We start from the raw sequence: 26,681 nt of genomic DNA, 5'->3' as shown, positions 1-26,681 counted from the left end.
TACAGTGCCTCTCCTCTGGACATGTTCCAGGAGCTCTTTGTCCTTATGCTGGGGACTCCAGAACTGGACACAGTGCTCCAGGTGGGGTCTCACAAGAGCAGAGTAGAGAGGGAGAATCACCTTCCTTGAATTTAAAGGATAATTAAATTATATTTAAAATATGATATTTAAAAGAAAATTTTATTTATGAAAACTTGACACTAAGACTTTACTTTTCATCTTTAAGGTTTGCTAGCATTACTGAATAGAAAATGAGGGGCTATATTCCTTTCTATTTTCTATTTATGGTTTTAATAGTTCTTTGTCAGAAATACAATCACCTGAATTTTATACCCTGGATAAACACTCACTTAACAAAAACATTACAAATCACAGTCCCAGTTTACTTTCTTAACTTCTGGGGCTTTGTGCTCAAGCAATTGTGGGGTTTTTTTGTTTTGTTTTTTTTTTTAATATTCTACCCATTTCAATTAATATTTTATTATTTAAATATTTTATTAAAACATTTCATTATTTTAATTTTCTGTTTTTTACAATTCTTGAGCTAAGTGATTATGAAATGAAGAGAGCTATGCTTAGAATTTAGCAAAGCAAAAGCAAAAAAGAATTCAGACGAATCCACAGCCAGTCAAATTTTAAAGATGGGAGAGTGGCTTGAAGAATCTGTGACCTCCAACACATGAGCTTTGTGAAAATTTTCCATCTCTAATCTGTTAATTCACATGCTTTTTGCAACAAGTAAATAGTGCAAGAAACATAAATGTTCTTCGAATGCATGCAAGTCTATTATACAGTAAAATGCATTATAGAATTATATAAGAAAAAAAAAAAAGACTTTTTAAATCTGAAAATTATGCCATTCAGAAAGGCCAGAAAATATTGATTTTTACCCTTAATATTCTAAGGAAGGCACAGAAAAACTGAAAAACTTCAACTTGTACTATGCAAGAGAAGTAGGAAATAAGCCACCAGTATTGTACATATCATGGTACGAAACAAACTACCAATAAATCAAAGCAAAGTTTTATAGTGACAGCAGATTTTTTCCATGTCATTGCTATTATCAAAGCAATGAAATTCTAAAAAAATTGAATAATTTTATTATTGTTTGTATTCATTGTCTGCCATCATGTGTTCTGATAAAGCATGTTCTATACAACTTGATATTCAGACAATAAGCAAATTAAGATAAATATCTATTAAATATCTAGAATTATTATTTCTCTGGCATAAGAATTTAAGTAAAGGACCAAGACATTTATTTGATATTACACACCTCAGTGTTTATATGTGTTATCCACCTAGCTAGCAATAATATTTTCTAAATAAACATTTGAAAAAAAAACCAAAATCTTGGAATTAAATCCATAGGTCCTGAGAAATACGAGTTATATTCCTTATTGTCTACCATCCCAGAGACAAGACATCTACCATTCTCATTTTAAGTAATTCCATCAGTCTGATAAATATGTTTCCTCCCTTGTCAGAAATCTATCATCTGACATGAAAGGTGCTGTGTCTGTGCCATTACTCAACAGACCTCATTTGACTTTCCCAGCCTACCTAAACCTTGGTTTTATACTCTCAGGCCATGGATCATTAAGGTACTCAGTATTATTAAATGCCTCCAAATCTTCCCAGATTATAACCCTTCAATATAAAAGAGACACCTACTTCACAAAACATAATCTATGAGTAAAATTTCTCATATTTAAAGAATGGGGGAAATGTAATTAAAATGTTAAAAGCTGCCTGGACAGCTTTAAGCCCTCAAGTTAAGTAGCTTTCTTTTCAGTAGGTCTTAGCTCAGGTCCACCCCAGAAGGCACTTATTGTGTTTGACATGTTTAAATAATCAAATGAAGAGTTAATAAATCATACATCCAGTTCAACTCTTAACCTAGGATTTCCAAATTCACCACTAAAAGGGTTCCCTAAGCACTACATCTACATATCTTTAAAACACCTCCAGGGATGGTGATCCCACCACTTCCCTGGGCAGCCTGTTCAAGTACTTGACAACAGTTTCAGTGAAGAATGTTTTTCCTAATATCCATCTTAAACCCCCCTCGGCACACCTTGAGGCTATTTCCTCCTTTTCTAATGCTTATTACTTGTTACACCTATTTTGTTATGTGTTTTCATATATTGAAATTTTATGTTTGTTTTTTTTCCCCGACTAGAATAATTTTTAAAATATTAAAAATAGATTAAATAGATCTGTGGAGTTTAGAATTGATAAATGGTCTACCCCTAAACGCTTAGAATTCATGGCCTACACACAGGCATATGATTTCCATTTTCAATGTCAAATTTTTGCTTTTGTTTAGACCACAGATGATCCAGACAAAGAAAGGCAATACAGTTGACTTTCTGCCTATGAAATCCACATCCACAACTGGATGACACAGGAGTGTAAAAAAAAAAAAAAAAAAAAAAAAAGGGTATGCAAAAGATATGGGTATGCACAAATCTATGTATCACACAAATACCTCATCTATTTTTGATGTTCAAGAGAATAGCTTCAAGTAGTTAGTTACCAAAAATGCCTTGGGAGATTCTGTAACATGGTTAACAGAAGTGCACAAAGCTTTAACTTTTAAGGAAAATGGAAAATCATTAGCAGCTAAAGCGACAGCAGCCTTTGGGGAGTGATCCATCTCATTGCTCTTGAGAAGAGAGATCTGAATGCTAGAGAACAACAGTTCATTTTCACTACATGGAATTTGTCTTATTCTGCCCCAGAAAGACAACTTCTTGTAAAAATTCAGTTCCTTAGATATCTGTGTACAAATGAGCCACCAAGTACTGCATTATTGGCAGATCTGGTAGGAGAGTGCATTTGATTACACTCAGTTCTAAGTTATAGTTCTTTGGGTTTTACTGAGCTGCAGCAGAAAAACCACTGTGAATACCATGTTAGGTGGTATTTCTTTAAAAGAATCACTTAATACAAGAAAAATATGGATTCCAGTGTGGAAAATCCAAAATTTTCTTTTGACCCAAGCATATGTATGATGATGCTTTATAATTATATGAATAGCAGATTTGTTACTATATTTCATACTTTTCATACAAAGATGAAAACCAAAATAGCACAATTGTGAGTAATTGTCTATGGCTGAAAAAATTCCCCACATTACTTATAATTTTAAAGTCTGTATAGAACGATGAGTTACAATATCTAGTATGGGTATTATGGGTTTCATAAACCATTTTGAAAGGGGGTTTTCACTGCCAGAATCATGGATATGTAATGTTTACAGTAAATTCTCTGAATACTGAAATAAAACAAAGCAGAAAACTGGAAAAAATATACTCTATGTCAGTAGATGAAAGAAAACATTACTAAAAAAAGGGATAAAGAAGAGCAAAACAAACAGAAAAATACCCAGAGCATGAAAACATTAAAAAAACCCCAATAGCAAACAATACAATTTTTAATGAACTGATTAAAGAATATATAAGGAATATTCTTCTTCATAATAACAATAATTCTTTATAAAGAATTTCCTACTGGAAATAAACAAGAAGCTGAACATAAGTAATGAGTAGGCACAACTATGCCATGACTATCAATGCAATTCTTTAGCATGAAATTTTACCAAGCACTTTCTCACATATGGCTTTAAATGTGAACTGTATTTCCTGAATATAGTTGTTTTAGCATTACTCATTTTTGCTCTGTTTTAGCAAGCAGAAGGATTGTGATAGCTTTAATTTTCAAGTTAAATACATTGATTTCAGCATGAACCAGTCCCACTACATAATCTGGAACTTGAACAGGCTTGCATGAAACAATAACCACATAGGAAAATTTTGGCTGAGTATGAGCAATATAACTTGATTTTCTAAAACTAGATTAATTTGAAAAATGAAAATCCATACATTCATTTAACTTTCAGGAAGCATTTTTAACATCAATTGCAATTATGAATAATTAGTTAATTTCTGAAGGCATTTTATCTTTATGCTTGATCACATAACAAAATCCATTGTAATAAAAAATAATTCTATATGAGAAACAAAAAGATTATGAACTCCACCAGTGTGAACATCATCAGTATCAGTCTCAAGTACTGTAATGTTTGTGCTTATTAAAAAAAAAAAACTGTTTGATTTTTCCATCCAATCAAAAGGAGGTTTATCTTTTACAGAACTGTAATGTTTAAACTTTTTGTTAAATACTGTGAGTAAGCACAGTGATGAACAAAACCAGAGGTACTGTATTTCCTAATATGTAGAAGATCTTGTAATAGAATGGAATGGAAACACTGGAATCGTTAGGTTTATGAAGTAAAGAAAAAAGACCTGGTTTCTCTGTATGTTTTTTCTTCTTCCGACAACTTGAAATAAAGAGAACAACATTCCTATGTGGTTTCAGCAGATTTACTAAGTAGGCTCATAAAACCATTACATTCTACTAAACATTAGAATCTGTCATAATTTTTTTGCATCAAAACTGTATTTTGCTGTCTTACCTTTCCTTGATACAAAAAGCCAGTGCTAGACTTATCTATGACAATTAATAAAAGCCATTTTTAGTTTTTAGTTGATATATATCCTTTTGGACAATAAGGTGATTTATGTCATGCTATGCATATTTACTTTGAAGTAAAATGTACAAAGCAGTTACCAATGAAAGATTCTTGTAAATACTTATTTTTCCTGTTAAGGATTAATTAAAATGGATTGCTTGTGAATGGGAGTAAAAAACCTAAATAATCACAATCTCAGTTTTAAAACACAGAGCTATTCATGACAGATCCGTAATCTGATTCATGCAAATTTGTCAGGAATAGAAATCAACCACAATTTAATTTTAAACCTTTCCCAACCAGCCACTGAACAATTTATGCACCACTTTTCTATTTTTACTGTAGGATAATGACAGTGATGAATGCTTTTCCTTGTTAATAAATATTCATTAAGCAGCCTCAGATCAAAACCATATCCTTCCCAAAGCCCACATATGTGAAAGATCCCTTTGCCTCTGTTAAGAGATTCGTTTAGGAAGAAGATGGAACTGTGCCCACAAATGCATCTCATGGCAATTTAATAGTTCAGTTAAATTAAATCTAAGGCGATACTTACTTGTAACCTCAGTAATCAATATTATTAAAGTCAGTGTCAACTTCGATAATGCCAAATATATGAGGGCGAACAACAGATTAGGTATGGTTATAAATCAGATAAAGATATTCCAAATGTAAAGCATTAAGCACTAAAAGGATGTCAACTGGCAGTAAACTGCTTCAGGAAGGTTACTGTTTTTCTGTCCAACCTAGTAATGAACAGAAGCTGATAGACAAGGACCCAGTGGTAGCTTGTTAGCCATGATTTACATGGTCTGTGATGGTTTTTTGTGGAGAAGAATAATTCTATCAAAAGGGCTTGCTTAAACAAAGAGTGACAATTACATTGTTATGTTGTGTGCTTCAATGCTCAGAACCACTTTAATCTACTGGCACTAAATCAGAAGTGCTATAAGGAACAGCCTACTGTTATTTCACACAGTCCTGTTATCAATTATATGCTTCCTTAGCTCTAGTACCTCACAGTTATGCTTCCCTACACATACTATACTGCTTTGCTAGGAAACTGAAAACACCCTAATTTTCTAGAGTTAATAAAGCACATCTGTGTGTGTGTGTGTGTGTGTGTGCAGCCACCTCAAATATAAATAAGATTTATGCATGTATAAGAATTATAAATAGATTTGATTTTATAGAAGCTAATAACAGCATATGGATGTGGTTTTGTTATATTTCCTCTGCTCTGGAAAGAGATAAATGGGCTTCTACAGAGGACAATTCAGATCACTTAGCCAGAGCCTCTGCATTGATTCTCACTCTAAACTTCCATATAGCTGACTGTAGGCAAATTCCAGCCTCTCTAGGCTGCTTTCTTTTGTTAAAACCTCTTCTTCCCCAAAATAATCACAGAAAAATGGAAATGTGGTCTTCACTTCATGCTCGAAGATGATTTAAAAGTGCTGTAACTATATGCAGCAGTTAAGCATGATTTTTACAAGGCTTTCCTCACACAAACATGATTCTGCAGATGCTGATAACTCACTTATCTACTGAAGTTTACAACGTTAATCTTATTCTCTTCTTATGTCACTTCTGTGTGGAAAAATTCAACCAATTTCAAAGGATTTAACTGTTGCAAGTGATAAAGAAACCAGACTATTTTATCTAAAGTCATATAAAAAATACAGAATTTAGATCCACTGGACAATAGTTTCTGTTTAGTTAATTAAGCTGCAATAATTGCACAGAGTACAGTCCCAATTGGACTTCAAGTTGTTTTGGTCTAGCATGGGATGGAAAAGCTAAGCTTTACCCTTTTTTTGTTGTTGTTGTTGCTGCTTTACTAAAAAGGTATTTTAAAATCAGATAGTAAAATAAAACTTGCCAAATTGGGTGTGGATAGGGTTACTTACTTATTCAAATTACAAACATAAACAAATTTGAATCAAAAAATCACAACTTTAAATATGTAACTTCCCCTCCCCATCCTTTCTCTTTCATTCAGGGAGGCAATTTGCAGATACTCTAACGCTTTTGTCTTCCAATTAAAGGTGGAAATAATAAAAATAAAACGACTCTTCAGTGTTCATATGTGTTGCACCAAAGTGCCTTCATACATCAATGAGGATATATATACACATCCCAGAGCTCAGCACTTGTAAAACAGAAGTCTCTGAGAGGGAGGGCAGGCTGCCCATACACTGAAGCCCCTAAATAGCAGAAAGTTATTATTATAAGAAAAGTTTTTTTCTCTTACCTTGAGACACTCTTCTTGTTTGAAGAGATCCTCACAATCCTTAGCCTGCAGAACAGGAGAATTAAGGCGCTCTTCTACTTCAGACAAGGCTTGCAGAAGGTGAAGAATCTCTGCCAGGTATGTAGAAGGCACATGAGTGGTTTCCACAGTCATAGTTTCAGTCATCACAAAAGCTGTATCTTCATGAACTGTTTGCTAGTACAGATATACAACAGAATGCTTCCTTTAGTTTCTTAACACTACACAAACTTATAACCTAATGCAATTTCCAGTTCACAACCTAGAAACAATTAAAAACAATTTCTAAGGACAAATGCAGGAAATATTTGACATTTTTGACAGATCACTCACACTCCACTAATCTGAAGTGGCAGATACTAAAATTAATCCTTTCAAAAGTGTAAAAACTTTTCTTTTCCTCCTCTCCAAAGAAGTGAAGATAGAAAATGCCAGAGCACTCTGAGATTTATGGTGTTGCTGAGATTTTAGTGCAGGCACTCTCATTTTAAATGACCACTCCTCTTTAAGAATCTGTCCTTCATTATGGAAGTTCTATGCATACCAGGCCTAAAACACTAAATCATTTCAAAGTGTCAAGTAAAATAATGACTTGTGTAACAGACACAATTTCTTAAGTAACATGTAAACCAAAACAACTAGGCCAACTCAGCACTTTGAACATTATCCTAAAACCCTTCTCTTTAAAGTACAAAGTAAAATTTTTAGCTTTGTGATCTGAAAGATCTCTAATGCATTTATATTTCTAAAAGAAATCCCAGCAACACACCTTCAGAAAAGGTGTGTTCCTGAAGAATTTCAACGTATTTTTTTGTTTTGTCAAGTATGAAATAGGCACCCTATTCTGAAAGCACACACGTACACCAAACGCAAAATATCCCAGAATATTTTAATTCCAGGAAAATAGATAGTTGATCTATTGCATTTGGAAAGATACTGACATATGAAGTGATGAAATAGTGACTGTTTATATAAATTCTCTACATTTCTGATACAATGTGTTTATGGACCACAGATAATAAGTAACATTAAAAGTGTGTTTTGGAGAAGGGAGAACTGTGATTGCTTCTTTTAATGAAATTCCAAATACATGATCAACAGCATCTCCATTAAAAAAGGTAAAATTTAAGAGAGATAAATTATTTGTAATGCCATAAGTATATATTATTTGTTTTCTTTGACAAATCACATTCTCAGTGCAGGGTCAATATTCACTGTTCTTGATGTCTTCTTTTCAGAAATATAAACTATATATAATGAGTACCTCAAAGAACTTATACAAGCAAATGCTGGCAAACTGTCTTTCAAAAATGATAGTATTTAGATGCTGCATTGCAAGTCCTGATAAACATGGGTTTTGGAGCCATACATGTGAAATAAAATGGATTCCAAAGTAAAGACTACTGTTAGCTATTTACACAGTATGGAAAATAAAACAAATATAAACATTATCTTGAATATATACCCTCAGCAAGTTATCTCATTTTAATCTATCTTTACTCTGTCCATCCATTTCATGTTTTGTTTCTCTCCTCAGTTACAGGGCTGAATCATTTGGTTCTTCAATTTTCTTTAGAATCCTTAACAACACATTTGTACATTCCAGAAGATGTGTGCATAGCCCATTAAAAAGTCCATAAGGTTATCTTTAGACCTGTATTATTCTGCTGCATTTCTTGTGTAAATTGCTGGGCTTAGATTTTCATCATTAAATTACTTTCTCAGTACATCTACTAACACCAAAACCTCTCTAATTACTGTATCACTGTTATAATTTTAATCATGCAAAATAAATCTGTTTTATTGTGCCTCTATATGCTTCATGACATGTTTCTCTATGTTACATCTTGCAAAAATAACAGTTTACCCCTGTGAAGCCAAAAAAGTTGATTAGAAAATGGAAGATTCTCAGCAGGCCACTGGGGCATGTATAGGTGCACCTAAAAAAAAAAATAAATGTGCTTTTCTGATGTAAATATTTTCCAAAAGCAGAAAAAAAAGTCAAGCAGAAATATGATGGGTAAGTATTTGATGGATATCACGCTTAAGTATTCATAGGAGTGCCAAAACTGAGTATTTTTCAATCACTGCTACAAAGAAATCATATAAAAGCACTCTTCAAGGAAAATTACTTTAAACTTAAAGACAGGACTGAACCTTGTACAACATATTTGCTGGAGTAAATCCTCAAAATATGTTTAATATTTAACTTCGATCAATGCTAATGATTTGCATATGCCCTTTACAGAAAATTGGATGATTACTTCTGTAGTTATACAGGAGAGATTCAGGAGATTTTTACTTCATGATAACCATTAGTACATATATTGTTAGTTAAACTGTGAAATATTACAACCACACAAAAAATAAATGGATTCAAAGTTGAAAGCAGAGGTCTACCAGAACATGCCCTCATATTCGGCAACATTATTTCATATGTTGTTCTAAAAAAAGAGTAAAAATTCCAATTAATTAGCATCTGAATACTGTTGAAATAAGAGTTGGAAATTCAATACAGTGATTTCTTTGACTTCAATGGCTTTTTCAACAGGTCACAGGTGTTCTTTTCATTCTATCTTTCCCCTGTTGAGAGTAGCACAAAAGAACCCAAGGCAAAAGTTGGCATCTTGTACTAAGGAACAGAGGGTAGGCATGTCCAGAACTGGCAATTTTAATCAGTAAAGAAAGGGAAAAAATTTTTGCTAGTTCCAATATTTTCTGGAATCGCCACACTGCAGACTGCGCAGCAGGCAGAATCCTTCCCTATTTTCTGGACAAGCACCTTTACTAGAAATGTATAGATGAAACCTAATGATATGCTGGGATGGGACTTTTTTGTTTTGTTTTTTAAAAAAAGAGATCACATCACCTGGGAATAAGTATTATTAAAAAAAAAATATTCAGTGGTACATCAGAAGCAAGATGGGTTAATATTTTATAAGTACTAAAAATAAAAAAGAAAATGGAAATTCATGTTTTAGATAACAATTTAATAATGGTTTTGAATAAGTTGAATATGACAAAGTGGAATACATTAGTTATGTGAAAACACTCAAAACCAAGTAGCATTTAAAAATAATATATAATATTTAAAAAACTGCTTAGAATTACAGGGAGATACTGGTGTAAATGCCCACATTTTATCTTGTTATCTCTGCAAAATACATTTTTATTGATAATATTTACTTTGTATTTTTACTTTATCCTCAATAATATACTGATGTGCAAGTTATTTCTAATCTCAAAAAAAACAACTTTTGAGTAAAGTTCAATATTTCATACATGGCTTTTCACCAAGAGTTATCATCAGTATAAAAGTAAATTTACTTTCCCATCACTACATATTTTTAATTAAAGGATAGGATCTTTCTGCTAACATGACTCGACTTAGAAGTGAGAAAACAATTTTACTGGTAGCTACAACATCCCACCAGGTGCAACACAAAGAAACACATCCCTGAACTGGCCATTAAGTCCAATAAGCAGTAAACAAAACAAGTAGAACAAACCAAACCAATTCAAAGAAAAAAAAACAACAAAAAACCCAAACCAACCAACCAACACCATCATAAGAAAAAACCCTACAGAAATAATGCTGGGTCACAAAATCAAACATCTCCCTCCAAAAAAACCTATCTTTGATGATTACTGCCTGCATCTATAATAGTATGACCTGGAAGCAATCAGAGCTACCTAGCCTTGGAAAATGCTGTTTTTTCCTTTTGGCATAGAAAAACTCAGTGTTAAACCATTTTTTCACCCATCTCAGTGGATCCATTTCCTTTCCTCTTTCTACAGAGGGAACAACCCCAACATCATTTTTACTGTTCAGTAGTTTACAGCCAGAGAGCCTCCAGCCTTCTTGTCCTAGCCCCTGATAAGGGTTCCATTTTTGGTCCCTTCCCACTATCTGCCTCCAAACTGATAGCAACCAGACTGTGCTGTGCTTTCAAGTAAATAACTCCCCACAAAAAGAATACAGTGGAGGATTAAAGTCACAAAATGCACCTGTCAGCACTACTGTACCATGACGTGATCCTAGTAGCATCCTGATGAGAAGCTCAGGAAAAATGAACAAATATGTTCCTCCTCCTGAAGTGAGCTAATGCTTGAGAAAGTATTCTTTAAGCAGCTCTAAGATGTATAAGAATGTAAAAAAGCCAGTCAGCATGGAAGAACAAATGTAGGTGTGCTACAGAAAAAAAAAAAAGCAGCAGCTAGCACACACCTTCTGGAAAAAGGCAGTGATGCCTCACAGAGGCCAATAAACTTGAGAACATTTTATTGTTTTCTAGAGAAAACTCTAAACTACATGATATTGCTAGACCATGGTTAGCATCAATAGTTTAAATAAAGCATTATAAAGGCAATAGTTTGATCAAACGCTGTCAGAGAAAATAAGCCCATTCTCAAGTACATATTTATGTGTAAAGATTTATTCACCACTTCCTATGCCAACTGTGTGTGATAATGTCAGCTAACATGCAAAAAAAAAAATAATTCTGTCTTCAGTATTGCTCGCACATCTTATCTGTTAGTGTCTGTACATTTAGAAGGAAACTATTCCAATAATATGGAATTTTCATTATGAGATTGGATGGCCTTAGCCAATCACAATCAAGTTATCTATCAGTACGAAAACAAGCATCTCTTTCAGAGAGACTTAAATCCTCACTATAGGATTAAGAATTTATAAAATGCTTAAGTAATTCCATGAAGGCAAGGCCTTAAAAGGCTCTTGGCAGCATTAAATATATTTAAAATAATATATTGGGTTCTTTTAAATGAATGTTATTTCCCAGTAAGAATATAAGTATTTTGCCACTGTATGTGATTTTTCTCTTTGTGTATAATTTCTGTCGACAAAAGCCAGCAAATTGCAATACTTAAAACATGTATTTTAACGTTTGCATTTGACTTCAAAGGTTACATCCAAGAATTAAAAATTTAAAGTCACACTTGATTACTTTCAGTATTCTTGGACCAAAGTTCTTTATGTTTTCACAACACTTTACTGCTTAGGCATACCTTACTGGTTGAAAAAAGTTGCATTAATTATTTTTTAGTATATGACAAAACAAATTATTTTACCTACACACAAAATGAAATATAGTTAAAATGAAATTCACCCTATAATAGCATTAATTAGAAAACATTTCAGTAAATTTATCAGGCTAGGAATAACAATAGAGAGGGATTTGATTTTGAAAACCATCAACAAACAGGCATAGAACATTCACTGTCTTATTTCTGGCCTTTGTAACTTCACTGAAATGCAGAGGTTTTCTCCCTAAGAAAAGGCATATTCTCTGCTATTTTGGCCTTAATTTGTGGCCTATCTGCCAAAATCTGTGATAGACATGCTACACTCTGATGGCTTCTGTATAGTGGACTGGTTAGGTACCTGTGGTTGCTTAGTTCAAAGACTTGGATGAATACTTAATGCACCCTTATTAATTTATTTATTTTTCCCTTGATTACAATATTTTCATATTTAAATGAGAAAAAACCCCAAAGAGATCCAGGCAGAAGATATAACAATTAATTTTAAACCTGAAACCCAGAGAGATTCATCATTACATTGGCTGTATGCATTTCTGCAACTTTGATTTTTTTTTTTTTGTTTTCCTCCTTTCTTTGTTCCTCAGGAGATATAGTTTAAAAACTGTGAAAAAGTGTTTTGGTGCTGCAGCCAATCCTCTGTGTTTTGCATCCTCATGCCTTTAGAGCCCTCCGAGATGTTAAATACACTGGGTCAAGCAGTAAAATGAACAGCTTTGGCAATCTCTTTTCCTTTTGCAGTTACTTAACAGTGCTTTTTCATTTTGGCTTAGATAATTGCCTCCAGATATGGACACTTGCTGCATTTAAAGGTAGCTGCAAAATATTTGAAAACTTACCCACTGCTCCTTACTAAAGAGCTGCTAGCATTTACACAAATAAGAGACTAAAAGTTAGCAGCAGAAGTGCTAGGATTTCCAACTTGTGCTAGGTTTCTTAACCTTGAAAACTTCAACTGCTATCCATTTGCTAAGCAAAAGGAAAAAAAGAAATAATTTCAACTAAACTGAGACTAGGACATAAGACTCTTATATTCTTTACTGTATGTGATGTCAGCTCTTTTAGAACATTGAAACATTAATGTTTTAACATTAAAACATTAAAAAAATACAGTATGGAATATTTTATGCCATAGCTGCAATGTTACCATGTCCCCAAGAAAATGTAGTAGCATTATGGCAGTGTGATTAGTCCTGGAATTTACAAAATGTCTATAAAATGCATATATATAAAAATTACTTCTGATAAAGATGGCATATTTCAATCTTAATTATAGTAGTTCAAAATTGATGAGTAAAAGGAAATCTGTATGTCTTCCATGTGACTTTAAACAGATTTTTGTCACATTATAAAAGGATTTATTTAAAAAAAGATTATACTTCTTAACTATTCAAAGAACACTGCTCAGGCCATGTACAGTCATGAGCATTTTGTGGAGGAGGTAAAGCTCCAACTACCAGAATCAAAAGAGAGTCATTCTCAGCATTAGAAATATGTAAATAAACAAATACTTAGGTACTCCTGGTATATTTTGGAATGAAAGAAATAAGAGCAAGTTGCAAAAGCTACGTTCTAGGCTGGTTTTCAACAGATAGTTAAAAATGTTAATTAGAATTTTATAAGGGTTTACCCCAGAAAACACTTTTGCAATTGATTTATGCTTGTTAACTTTCCAGCATACAAAATGTATTTTATAGGGTGTGTCATATTTAAGAAAGGATCTAATCAACTCTTTAGAAGATTAAACTCTTCTAACAGTCTTATGTCCTTGTAACCATGATGTCCAAGTGTGACAGGGTCTATTGATTCTGTTTAATTAGCATTATGTACTCAAATCTGCCTGCACAACAGGAAATCCCCAAAAGAATTGAAGGAATTCCATTTTATTTAAAACTCAAAACATATAATTTCAAAATTTTGTTTCTAGGACACTGGTAAACTATAGAAAACCAAAGAGGGTATATTGTGGCAGAACAAGCTTCTACACGATATGTTGGAAATAAAACTTCCTGGAATCAGACTTTAGTCAATGCTAATTTATTTAAGACCTAATTTATTAAGACTACAGAATTGACCTGATCTTAGCATTTGTGCATGAAACTTTAGGGTTGTTATGAATATGATATGTATAACTACTGACTGATCACCAAGGAACCAATTGAGTAAAACAGATATGTTAGAACAGAGTCAATTTGATGTTTAAATTGACTAACTCATTTGGAAACTGCATTCTGATTTGTGATGCTAAATTTCCAGATATTTATTCAAACTACCTCTGTTATCTGTTAGCTAAGATAATTCAGAAAATAATCTAAAAATACCATTAAAATACTACATGTGTTGAATGTTAACAGCTTCAAAAAGCAAGGTCTTAAACCTTAAACACCGATACCTTCCAGAACCTAATGAGTTTCAGTCTTTATTTCTTAAATAACTTTAATCTACATTTAGAGAGATGCAATCATACGGAATAATAATAGGTTTGTTACTTAAGATGATTTTGTTATTCTGAGACATAGATGTTTTTTAAACAATGTGAATAAAATTGCTGTCAATCTAGCAGTTTTGAAAACTAATTAAATATAAATACATAGATATTCAGCACTCACATTGTACATACGCCCATTTATTTCCATCTGCATCTTTACGAATAACTGTGGTCAGGGCATGAAGATCATCTCTTCGAAAGATACTGTCACTTAGTGCCAGACCAATCTGCATCAGGTCTCTTCCTTTATTGTTTAATTTGGAATTATAGCCAAGTAATCTTGACACCCAACTCCCCACCAAGTAATTTGCTATGTTTATAAATTATGATATAGGATAGCAGAGAATGTGATGGTAATTAGGTGACTTGTTTCCCAAATAGCTAGGTAATCAAAAGTAAGAAAATGCTACACTAGTATGATGCTCTGTTTTGTCCAATAAAAACTGAAGAGAACACTAAGTGCTGTCACACATGATTCTTTAACCAAAGGTCTTGTTTCCATCTCTACTATACAGAGAACAGTAAGAAAAGCCCTTGGCTAAGACAATATTCTTGTAACCACTTCATATAATTCCAAGATAGCATCCTAAACCAGCCTTAGTCCAAGTTTGAACAGGAGTTTTCATTCCTATGTGATGAGGCAAAGGTGCTGAGTTTCAGTTCTAAAGCAGAGAATGCAATTCAGATCACTTTCCTGAAATTTATAACAGATAATGCAAAATGATGGAGAAAGACTTTTCTGTAAAGTTCATCTGCAAGAAAGGAATCTTTAACTTCACTCTATTAAAATACTGTGAATTGCAGTGGTGATAGTGGATACTGGACAGAATTAATAAGGAAATATGTAAGAAGACAAACAGGCTTTAGGAGGAAAAACTCAAGATATTGAAGTAAACCAGTCTACTTTTACAAAAAAAAAGGCTATAGATGTTCTTCTTTTAGATCAGCACAACACTGTATGCATTCATTTTACACACAGAGAAGGTAAAGTTTATTATAAAATGCATCTATAAAAATAGCTCCTCTTCAACTGTAGCATAGAATCATGGTATGATTTGGGTTGGTAAGGATCTTTAAGATCTTCTGGTTACAATCCCAAATATTCTAATATCTTCAGTGTACTTCCTATGGTCTTATATAAAATTACACATAAAACTAAAGTGTTTGAAAGAAAATAAAATTAAATTATTTAGAATAAATTTTAAATGGCAATTTCCACGATGATGGATGCTAGAAAATGTATGTAAACATTCAACTGTGATTCTCTTCCCATAGATTTTCATTCATCTTCACCATTTTTGCAGGCCACAGTCACAAAAAGCCCAGACTTTAGCTGAGCTCTGTAAAGCTATTTGTTTAAAAAACTGCCACTGTAAATGTCAGAAAAGTTAAATGGTGTCACAGGATCACTTCTACCCTGTCCTCAAGTGACCCAAAGCACATAGGTGAAACAGATATGAATCCATCACTCTAAATTTATTTTCTTTTGTCCTGTAGGTATTTTCTCATTTTGTTTTTAATGTCTTTTTCTCTGTTTTATTTGTCATTTCTCCCACTTATTGTAGGACTAAGGAAGAATTAGTTTGCTCTTTCTTCTTGGCAACCATTAATAGCTTATTTACTCAAACAAGTACTTAAGCAAGTATAAGAGAAGAAAACATCTTCCATATAATTCTTCCAGTTGTGAAAACTATGGAAAACAGAGACTGCAAACAATGGTAACACATCACCACTGAAGTATCGTGTTATTTTGATGCAGGCATAGATAAACACAGGACTTGGTGTCCTTTTTATAACTGTGGCAGATTTATCTCAATTCACTCTTGATGTATATCTTAGAAAATTTTAGAAAATGTCTTTATACATAAACATGTTTTAACAGTTAAAAAAGAAGTTTAGATTTCGTTAAATAAAATTTTCATTAAATAAAATAAGTAAAGCTCCACAGGGAAATATTAACTGGAAACTGCAAGATGCCTTAAAAGAGTGAACTTAAAAACTCTTGAAATTCAGATGTTAACTTGATCAATCCTTAACCTGGTTCCAGTTGTTTACATACTCTCTCACCTGAAGTGATCATCCAGTTAGGAGATAGGTTTTCTGAATGCCTTATAGAATCTTAAACAAAATAATGCCTGTTATTTGGAAAACTGAAGCTTATGATAGATATTTATCTTATAGTAAGCACTAAGAGTAGTGGTATTTTATCCATGTTGTAGATAGCTATAGAGCTGCTTAGATTAGATCACTTACCTTATAAATACAGGCTTTCTATAGCTATTTCCCTTATCCACTCATACTCATGTTCAAGGCACAGTCTCCTTGATATGAAAAAGTCTCCCCTGATGTTTACTATTTAATCATTTTTACTATTTCTCCCAGGATGGTCAAAATGAGGCCTCAACTTTTCAGTAGTAAAACAGCTATAAATTTCAACAGAATGTTTGTGTTCATCAAACTACTGAAATGACTCAGGCAAACCAATTTTTTCACCTGTAAATACTCCAGTAAGTGTGCAATTTTGACAACTGCTATTGGGTTTCAGGAACAATATTCCTTCTGTCCTAAAAAAATACTCTGGCTTGCCATTAACAGCATGTATAGTTCAGCAGAGAAAAAGGAAACAAGGCACAGGTGATAGCAGAAAGAATGTAGGATAGCTTGATAAACTATGTTAGTAGGATATGAAATAAGGATTTACAGTGTAGGCTCTGCTTTTGTGTTCATCTAGAAAATATTTTCTCATGATAATGAACTTCAGTATAGAGTAATTTCAGTCAGCTCAGTAAAGTCTAAATGAGCCACGACAAACATATTCATAGACTGTTTAAATCAAAGCACAAAAAAATCTAAAACTTCTATAAAAAAGGCACTAAACTGAATTCATTTAAATTAATCAGTGTACCAATAACTAATTTTGATCCTTATATGCACTATAGTCTCCGAACCTAGCTTTTTCTCTGCCACAGATAACTATTTTCATCACCCAGGAATAGTGGCATAAACTGTCATAGAAAAATAATAACAGGGAGATTTAGGTTCAGACTGCAGCGAAGAGAGTTTTATTTTGTAAATACTGTGCGATTGCCAAGCCTTAATGATTTTAGATTCTGCAGAGACAATCTAGAAACAAATGTCCCTTGACCTCCCTAATGTTATAATTTTTACTGAAATGCATGTTTTTCAAAATAAACATGTAATTTTAATATGCAAATATTGCATACTGGTCTAGGATTAAACATGAATTGCTTGTTTTCTGAGGAGTAACTTAAGCTTCCACAAATTTCAGTAGGACTTATTGAATAATCATAATTTTAAAACATGATGGTAAAATATTCCACTCTTCAATAAGTTCCAGATTTCAGAACTTAAATTACTGCTGACTGGCTTCAAATCAAAATTTCTCACAAAAACTATATAGAATGCTGACATTTTATTAAAACAGGAATCTGAAATCCACCCCACTGAAAACCCATATTTTCTTCCCACTGTGTATTTTGCCACAAAGGAATGAGTGGGAAAAGACAACTCCAATTTTTTTTTTTTTTCCACTCAGCATAATTTTAGGTTTTGTCCACTTTTATTAATGTATTTGTGTATCATGTTTAACCTCTTGCTGGAAGAAGCCCACCTTTTTCCCCATAGAATGTCACACATTGCTCTCTGACAATTTTCCCTTAAAGACACCACTATACCAAGTTGAATAATGTCTCAAAACTGACACTAAACAGAACATACAGTGTTTGAGGTAAAAGAACTACACCATAACTTATTATCAAAAGTGCTGAAAAATTTCCCTTATATAAATATACCCATATATATTTGTCAGTTAGTTGCTGGAGATTTAATTTGTGAGACAATTAGAATTTTGTGACACTCTACCTTGCTGGAAAGAATCAATATTTATACAGCTATTATTCCCATATCCTTCTGAAGGGTCTTCCCAACAAATATTGGGGAAAAGTAAAATGCAGGGGAGTGTGATCATTCTAATTTCACACTTTGGTGTCAGAAGCACACCAGGTCAAGCAAAGGTTAGAAATGCAAACCTGTCATTAAGCAACATAATTAAAGGTCTTCTCCAATTCAGTGTTGCTATGTTTATTCAACGAATAACAATGAATTGCAGGATATACAGTACAACTTAATCCTCATTGCTTTAAAATAAAAAACTTTCAATTGTTAAATGAGCCTGCTGTTGAGTACATCAACTAGAAATAAAAATGCAGCATTTTTCTATTTCTTTTGCTTTAAAATAAATTCCTTTTTGTATTTTTATTGTAGAGTTTTATTTAGTTGGTGGTCAACACAGAAAACCTGTGAGTTATTTTTGCTGGTATATGCACTTGTTCAAATGAGTAACATGAATTTGCATTTTTCATTTGTAATTTAAAATCTGTCACAAACAATTAATCAATCCTCACAACATCCCTGTGAGGTAGGTACCAAATTAATTTGGTTTCACTGATTCAGCAAAGTCAAACCAGAAACCAGGCTATTCCACTTTTGACTCTGATATGAGCCAAGAAAATATACTGTCTCTCATCAGTTTCAGTACCTTCTATAAAGCTTCAAAAATATTTTCTATGAATATAATCTTGCTCATTGTCAACAAAGAAAGATATTTTTCATGAGAAAAGAGAATGATACAGTAACTACCCTGTAAACACGTAAATTTCATTGAATAATGACCTCATTCCCTGGAAATATACAAAAAAGTAATCTTGCATGAAATATTTGAGAATATTTTAAAAATTAACCATTAAAAGGATAGCAATATGTTATATAAATAATATATTTTAACAATAAAAATACATGTAATGGTTACATGGCTTTAAAAAGTCAATGACTGTACTCTTGTACAATTTAAAACTGCATGTGATGATGTATCTCCCTTGTATATTCTAAAGAAAGTTATGCTCATATGTAGTTTTATTGATTTGCTAGTAAAATTTTATAATGGATATACTCATCCTTTGTCATGGTAGGTGGCAGTTGGCATAAGAAGCACATTAACAGCAGAATCTTTCTATATAAATTGCATGCACATTATTTCTTACTTGATTATCAAAGGAGTAAATATATTAAAATAAATATTAAAAATAAATATTAAAAAAAAAATAAAAATACTCATTTACAAGACAAAGTGAAGGCTGCTCTAGCTCCATGCCAGTATAAACAATTTGCAACTGATTACATCCATCAAGTTTAATATAAACCATAGTAATGTGAATAGACTAATCAGATATAACAAGATTTAATTACATACAAACCAAAGTTAATTTTTCCCTACATTAACTGCATAGCTGTATCAATTATTATTTTTATATACACATTCTTTAACTTCATAGTAGAAAAGTTAAAAATGAATGATATACTCAATACATGAAATAGCAAAAGGCAATCCATTATTGCTGATCTTTGAAACTTTTTCTTTTTGAAAACATATTGGAACATACATCAGTAAGAAATAAATCTTCATGTATCTTAATCTCTTTTTTTTCATGAAGCTGTCAGTATTGTCCTTATGCAATCTAGCTGAATTTAAAATAAAGAAATAAAATCATATTTTGTTTAAACAACCCTTTACCATTAGAACTTTAAATATTACGGAAGAGCACATAATGCAACATGTTCCTTGAAAGCAAATTTTTTCTTTCTTCATACAAAATCAAAAGCTTAGTAGACAGAGCAGTAGGAATGGCAAGGAAAAAGTGCCATAGAAGTGCAAAAGCCACCTCTGGTAATGTTCTAAATGGGTAACATTGAAAATGTGTTTTGATCATAAAACTGGAAGAGTGGCAGTTTATTTCCCTTTTATTTATTCAGTTATTGCAGTATGTATAAACCAGTAAGCATAATTATATTTTATGTACAACAACTCAAAATCAGAAGGCACAAAGTTAGTTCATGAAATTATGGTTTCATTCTGTCAAATTTAAAAGTATTCTTGCAATAAATCATTTGAGAATTCAAGCATTTGAAGAGAAGGACATGTATTTCTAATGTCATAAGTTTTTTAGTTTCTTCCTAAAGTGGATATAACATACTATGGACAAATAAAAATAAAACAAAACAAAAAACCCAATTAAAATTGGCATGGGATGGGCAGTTTGAGAAAGACAATTTTTATGATTTACATCTCACTGAACAAAATAGAAGCATGGCAAACTGACATTTTTAAACTGGAAAATGTTGTGGAAAAATAATGAGGCAACAGAAATAAACATGAGATTTACATCGCTAATTTTTTGGTAATTGGCTGATTTAACTCAAGGGCAATTTTGAGACCAAAGCAGATAAATATTGTGTCAGAATATAAAGATTCTCCCACTTGCAGACAATAAGGTTTTTCTTATTAAAATATGAAGCGTTGACACTGACCCTGAAGCTCTCATTGTTAGTAGGATGCTGTTAGTAGTAGCAGTTGCAAACGTACAGGTTTGCCAGTAACAACTCACAATTTGTGCATAGTTGAGTCTTCGAAACTGAGCAAATTTGCTCTCAATATCTTGCCAGCGCTTGCTGAGCTGTATCAGGGTTGGCTCCACTGCTTTTGCAGCCCCATCCTTAGACAAGCGTTCAGCCTGTCTGTGCACGGCATTCAGATCTTCCTTCTTCTTCTCCAACTCTCCACCAATCTCCTAGTGAGCAAAACCAATACAGGGCCCAGGACAGTTAGCTAACTAGGTCAATCAACTTCAAATTAGCAAAATACTTCTGTCAGAAATTTCATTTCCATTTTATTGTTACAATTGAAATGTACAGCTATTTCATCTCTTCTTTTACATTTAAACAAAACAAAAAGAACTGAAATTGAAGAGCCTTCTTGGAGATTGGCTGTAGAGATAGCTAACAGCTAGCACATACTGAAAACTTGTTAGCAAGGCCAACTGTTTTCACTTCCAGATTCTTGTTGGTACACTGTGATGGGAAATTAGAGAAAATCTTTTCTCAGTTAAGGGTCAGCATATTCAGGATAAATAGTGTTTGGACAGCTTTCAAACATTTTTTTCATCTTTAATTTTACTCTGTGGGAAACTCAACAGACAAAGCAAAGAAAGACGATGTAAAATAAACTAGGAAACCTTTGACAGTATGTAAATAAATCTATAGAGTTTGACAGTGACAAATGAATATGTTCTGATGAAAATGAATGTGCTAACATGAGATAGAGGTCATCCAGATATCGGTAAGTCATTTGTTCATCTGGAACAAAGATACATAAAATCAATTAAAATTTTTACTAGAAAACATTTGATACTTCTTAATCTTTTGCACACTTCCAATACTACTGACAAAAATTTTATTTAGTGTGTTCAAATTATTTCTGTAACACTGTATAACAAATACAAGATATAGTACAACATAGAAATGTCAGTTTGAACACCGATAATTATGGTTGGTTCACTCTACGTGGCAATAAAGCACCGAAAATTCCCTATATCTGTTTGAATATTTGTTGCATTTTCTCTCTGTTACACTGATAAACTACTACTCAAAAAAGATCTACCATTTCTATTTCAAATCAACATTACCTTTAGCTTCTGCTCATCTTTGTGCTCTGGTAGACTGGCTAACTTTTTCTCAATGTCATCCAGCCATGTCATTAGGTCATCAGCCTGCCTCTTGTACTGATACCATTGATGGGAAATCTCTAAAGCCTTTTTTCTTCTTTGAGATCTCAAGTCCTGTTCACAGTGCAGACATCATTAGAATATGAATTAAAGGCTTATAAAATATGAATTGGCATGTGTGCATACTGAAGGGAAAAAAAAATGCACATGGCCACTATTTTTTAAATTAAACATTGCTATTTAAATTGACTATATAAGTACCTGAACAGAGCATATTATCACCAGCCTAACAGATTTTTTTTTTTCTTTCACAGAAGGTTACCATATTCAGGGTGATTCCCATATTGAATAAACCACTGAGACAGCCACCAATATTCAGAAAAGTTAATACATTTACATAAATATCGATATTTTATATAAAACACTTTTGCTCAGAATACTTACTGGACAGATGGAAACACAGCCCACTTAGTATCTAGCCATAAGTGAGCTTCCTGTATTTTGTGGTCTCCTGTGAAATTCTAGCCTGCATGCAAACTCTGTAGCTATTCAGAACAAAATCATTTCAATGCAAAAATATATGCAAATTTTTATTACTATAACTTCTTCTTAAGAGGTAAATTTAAAAATTGTTGGTACATTTTCTATTAAAATATTTAGATTAATTTTCCTCAACCATTCTTGTATTTTATTTAACAAGGTTGAACACCTTAAATGAGTAACCCAAGGGAAAATCAATAACTGTTCAATAAAACCAGCCAGTAAAGATCTGGTCTACAGCATAGTTCTATAAACTCTTTTTTTTTTCCTTCTACATAAAAATTGTTAATTACTTCCAGTTAACTTGGAACAATTAAAGGAAAAAACTAATAGATTTCAGGTTTCTTTTGAAGTGGGCAAATAAGTGGAACTTTACAGCTATTTTTTTCCTGAATTGAAACAGATCCACAAAACTAAAAATTAGAAAGAAATCCACATGAAATGAAAGATGCTGCTTAAAAGTAATAATAGTAATAAGTAATACAATCATGCCGTGTTCTCCAAGCCAAGAACAACTAAATCAATATTTTCAAAAGAAAAAAAATGCTTGCCAATAAGACGAAAAATTCTATAGTAGCCAGAACCTATGGTTCCAGGTAAAGGATCAAGGTGATTTTTCCAACTGTAAGATTCTTTCTTTCCTCACTTTTATATTTCCTAAGAAAGACATTTCCAAATACAACTATTAGCTTGTCCAGACAGGTCTCACTGTGGATGCTTCTAGGAACATTATCATATAGTTATACCAGCAGGAGTGTGGTAACACAGGATTTTGATATGTGATTCACTATTCAGCAATCTTAGTTGCTAGGTCTACTGCTACTTCCATCTAACCTATTCCAAAGAGGCTGGAGCCAATTTTTCCACTGAAGAACATAGCACGTATATCTTTTACTGAAGGATAAATCTTATATAAACTCATTAATTGACAGAAGTACGCTATGCAACTGAAAATACAAGTTTGTAAGAACTGATTACTAACATCTTGAATGCTGTTGGAGAAACGTAAAATGTGCATGATGTGTTTAAAAAAAAAAAGAAATCATTATCATTGGTGTCCAATTGGCAATCACACAGTTGTAACACTGAGGACAAGAGTACCTGTTAAGGAGATTAAAAATGTCTTTTCAAAGGCATAAAGAAATTATATAAGAAAATAATTGTTTATAACCAGTTTTAAATTACTTATCTCTGAATGTAATGATGATGCATTTAACAGAACAAAGCCCTGAAATAAAGAAGAAAAATGTTTTAGTAGCATGTATTTATAATTGTAACTCCTATACCTTGAGAGCATTATGCTTGGTCTGCAACAGCTTCTGTTTCATCTTTATTTCCTCCCGTTTTCTCTCATCTGTGACTCTTTTTTGAAGCATGTCACCCCTTTGCAGCAATTCTTTCACTGTCCTCTCATCATCTTGACTCTGATTTAAAAAAAAAAATCAAAAAACAACAAACCAAGAATAATGGGAATCTTAATCTAATTATTACTTAAGTACTAGGAGATACAGACATATAAAGCTATGTTTTCAATAAGTTAATAATTTAACAGCTACCTCCAGTTTTAGACTGAAGACTAAATAACTACTACTTGCTTTCCACAATACATGTAGATACTTGGGGGATAAAAGTAAACCACCACTTGAAGACCTAAAAATGTTTGATATCACATTTTATGCAGTATCCAGGATAACAAGACAAAAGCTTCATAAGTAAGAGACAAAATCCATTTTATTTTAAAACCAAAAGAATATATATATATATATATATATATAGATAAAATATCCTAAATCACTGTTGGTGGTCACTGAAATTGCCAGTATACTAGGAGACCACATGGCTAAGGATTTCTTGTATTATCCAAATGCAAAATAAGCTACTCTGGCAGGAGAAATGATGTCACTAAGTGCTTTTTACAGTTGAATAAAAAAAAGTTGAATAAAAAAAGTTGAATAAAAAAAGTTGAATCTATGCTACAGAAGCTGTGGCATATCTTGAACCACACATAACATTTTATGTAAAGAAAGCTAACAAAATATCCTCAAGCAGTAGAAACTGCCCCATGAAACTTGATTCACCTAGAATTTACCACTGCAGTACATATTGCCTTAGATTTAAAGATTCCTTTCAGCACTGACATAAAATAGCTATCTTTGGAGAATTCCTTAAAAGGAAAAGAATGCTGGGTCTTTCTATTGCTTGTAAAGAAATATATATTTGAGGACTTGAGAAGACAGGGTCATAAATATGAATCTCAGCTATTGCCCAGTTAAGGAATGTCATCCCTCTGAAAATCACTTGAGAGAAAACACACCATAGTTCATCAGTAGCAAAGCACAGCACTCTATTATTATTTTTTTTCCAGCTAATATGAATACACAGTTTCCCTTCTTGCAAAGAGAAAACATGAGTAGTAAAGGTTACCACAGCCACAAAAGCTGTTTACAATAAATACTATCACAGGATCTGTCAAGAACTAATTGGCAAGTGGCATTTCTTTCAACGATCTGTGCCTAACATTTCTTTTTAGTAAATGTCCTCTTTTACTATATTTATGATACACATCGTTACAAGTTTTCTTGGTCTATACATTGCTACAAAGATTTTAATATTCATTCCCTTTCTGCAATAGGACCCATAGATAATATTCCAGTTTTGCTAAGTGTTTTCAGAAGGGTCAAAAAAATTTTTTTGTAGAAACTAACAGTTAACTTATTACTAAAAGTTCTAGTTAATGCTAACTTGGGACTTTTGCATTTATAACACATTTGTACAGTCAAATGTAGTCCCAGTCACATCTCAAGATCCTAGTGCAAATAAGCAAGTTTCTAATTTTCACTCAGGTTATTTCATCTCCTTGCCTATTTCACACAGATTTCCATTTCAACCAAATTACCATATCTTTATTGAAGTCGTCCTCTCTCAGATTAACCCCCTGCTGAATTTCAGCCTCCAGTGGTTCAAGCATTTTTTGTATATCGAAGTCAAATTGCTCCAATTCCTTCAAAGGAATGAAGGGCTAAAACGGGAGACATACAATTATTATTTATTTAAATGACATACTTGGTAGCTTTTTTAGAAATATAAGTGAAAAGGTCTACCCCCTGTTGCTAAAACAATGCTACACTTTTCATTATGTAGAAAAATATGTACACATACTGTAGAACTTCCATAAAGGAAAAAATATGAATTACATAGTTAGAGAAAACTGAAAAAGAAAGAAAAGAATAATCACATTTGTATTTGAATGATTAAATAAACAGTGTAACATAACTATTTGTCTAAGGTATTAAATGTAAACACCACTTGGCTAAATCTGTTGTTTTCAGAATTACTTTGCAGAGAAACAAGGAATCCGTTCAGATGAAAAAGCACCCACTATTACCGATTGAGAAAAAAATCATGCTAATGTGTTTCAGTGGTTTGAAATCATGGCTCTCTAAAACAGAACAACAAAAATATTAAGTTAATGGTACAAAATGAAAGAAAAATTTTGTAGAAGATATTCCCCTAACAATATTTCGTAACATACTAAAAAAAAAACAACCCCCCCAAAAACCAAACAAAGCATCATTAAAACAGTTTGTTTCAAAAAAGCCTCAACAAAAATGTAGAATTAAAAAAATCCAACCCTCAGTCAAAAAGAATAGACATAATTCCTCCAAAATGAATCAAGGTATAATCGTGTTGCTTTAGCTTACTGTTCTATTTTATTCTCTAAAACAAATGCCACTTAGTAAAAACCATATGCCACCTTTTTTCTACCTGAAATGGGGCTGCCTATAAACAGCTTTGTGTACAATAAGCAATATATTTATTCAGTGCACTGCAAAGGATAAACAGAAGAGTCAACAAAATCTTTTTTCAAAACTTTATACACAAGAACAAACAACAAATTCTTGATGATTCTTGAATAAAATTTAAAGGTAATGTTTTATGATGTATATCCAAAAGTTCCAAAACTAACTTCTTGCTAAAGTCATAAGCGCATTAAATCTCACTAAAAGATAAATCACTAATACAAGTGGAATATAAATTTACTAGTCTCTTGTCAATACTAAACCCAATAAAAAGTAAAATGGAAGGAAAAGTACTAAATGAAATTCCAATACTCTAATAGTTTAACTATTCCAATAGTTGAATAACTCTTTAAAATCTTAAATCACATTTTAGTACACAATTATTATTTTGTTAATTAGGAGCACA

At 32.4% G+C, this 26,681-nt stretch overlaps 1 protein-coding gene across 4 annotated transcripts in view; it reads right to left on the bottom strand.

Annotated features, from left to right (window-relative positions):
* Window positions 1-26,681, bottom strand: part of DMD (dystrophin) — a 950,620-nt gene that overhangs the window by 564,792 nt on the left and 359,147 nt on the right. For all 4 annotated transcript variants that reach the window (XM_030448312.1, XM_030448319.1, XM_030448327.1 and 1 more), the window contains exons 38-42: window positions 25,372-25,494; window positions 23,762-23,899; window positions 21,897-22,049; window positions 20,820-21,002; window positions 6,792-6,986 (exon numbers count right to left, since the gene is read on the bottom strand). In XM_030448312.1, coding sequence (XP_030304172.1) covers window positions 6,792-6,986; window positions 20,820-21,002; window positions 21,897-22,049; window positions 23,762-23,899; window positions 25,372-25,494 — 792 coding nt within the window. The remainder of the gene's footprint in view (window positions 1-6,791; window positions 6,987-20,819; window positions 21,003-21,896; window positions 22,050-23,761; window positions 23,900-25,371; window positions 25,495-26,681) is intronic.

Source organism: Calypte anna, chromosome 1 (genome assembly GCF_003957555.1).
Source record: "Calypte anna isolate BGI_N300 chromosome 1, bCalAnn1_v1.p, whole genome shotgun sequence".
NCBI classification, from domain to species: Eukaryota; Metazoa; Chordata; class Aves; order Apodiformes; family Trochilidae; genus Calypte; species Calypte anna.
Note: the sequence above shows the minus strand (reverse complement) of the source record. Positions and strands in the feature narration are given on the sequence as shown.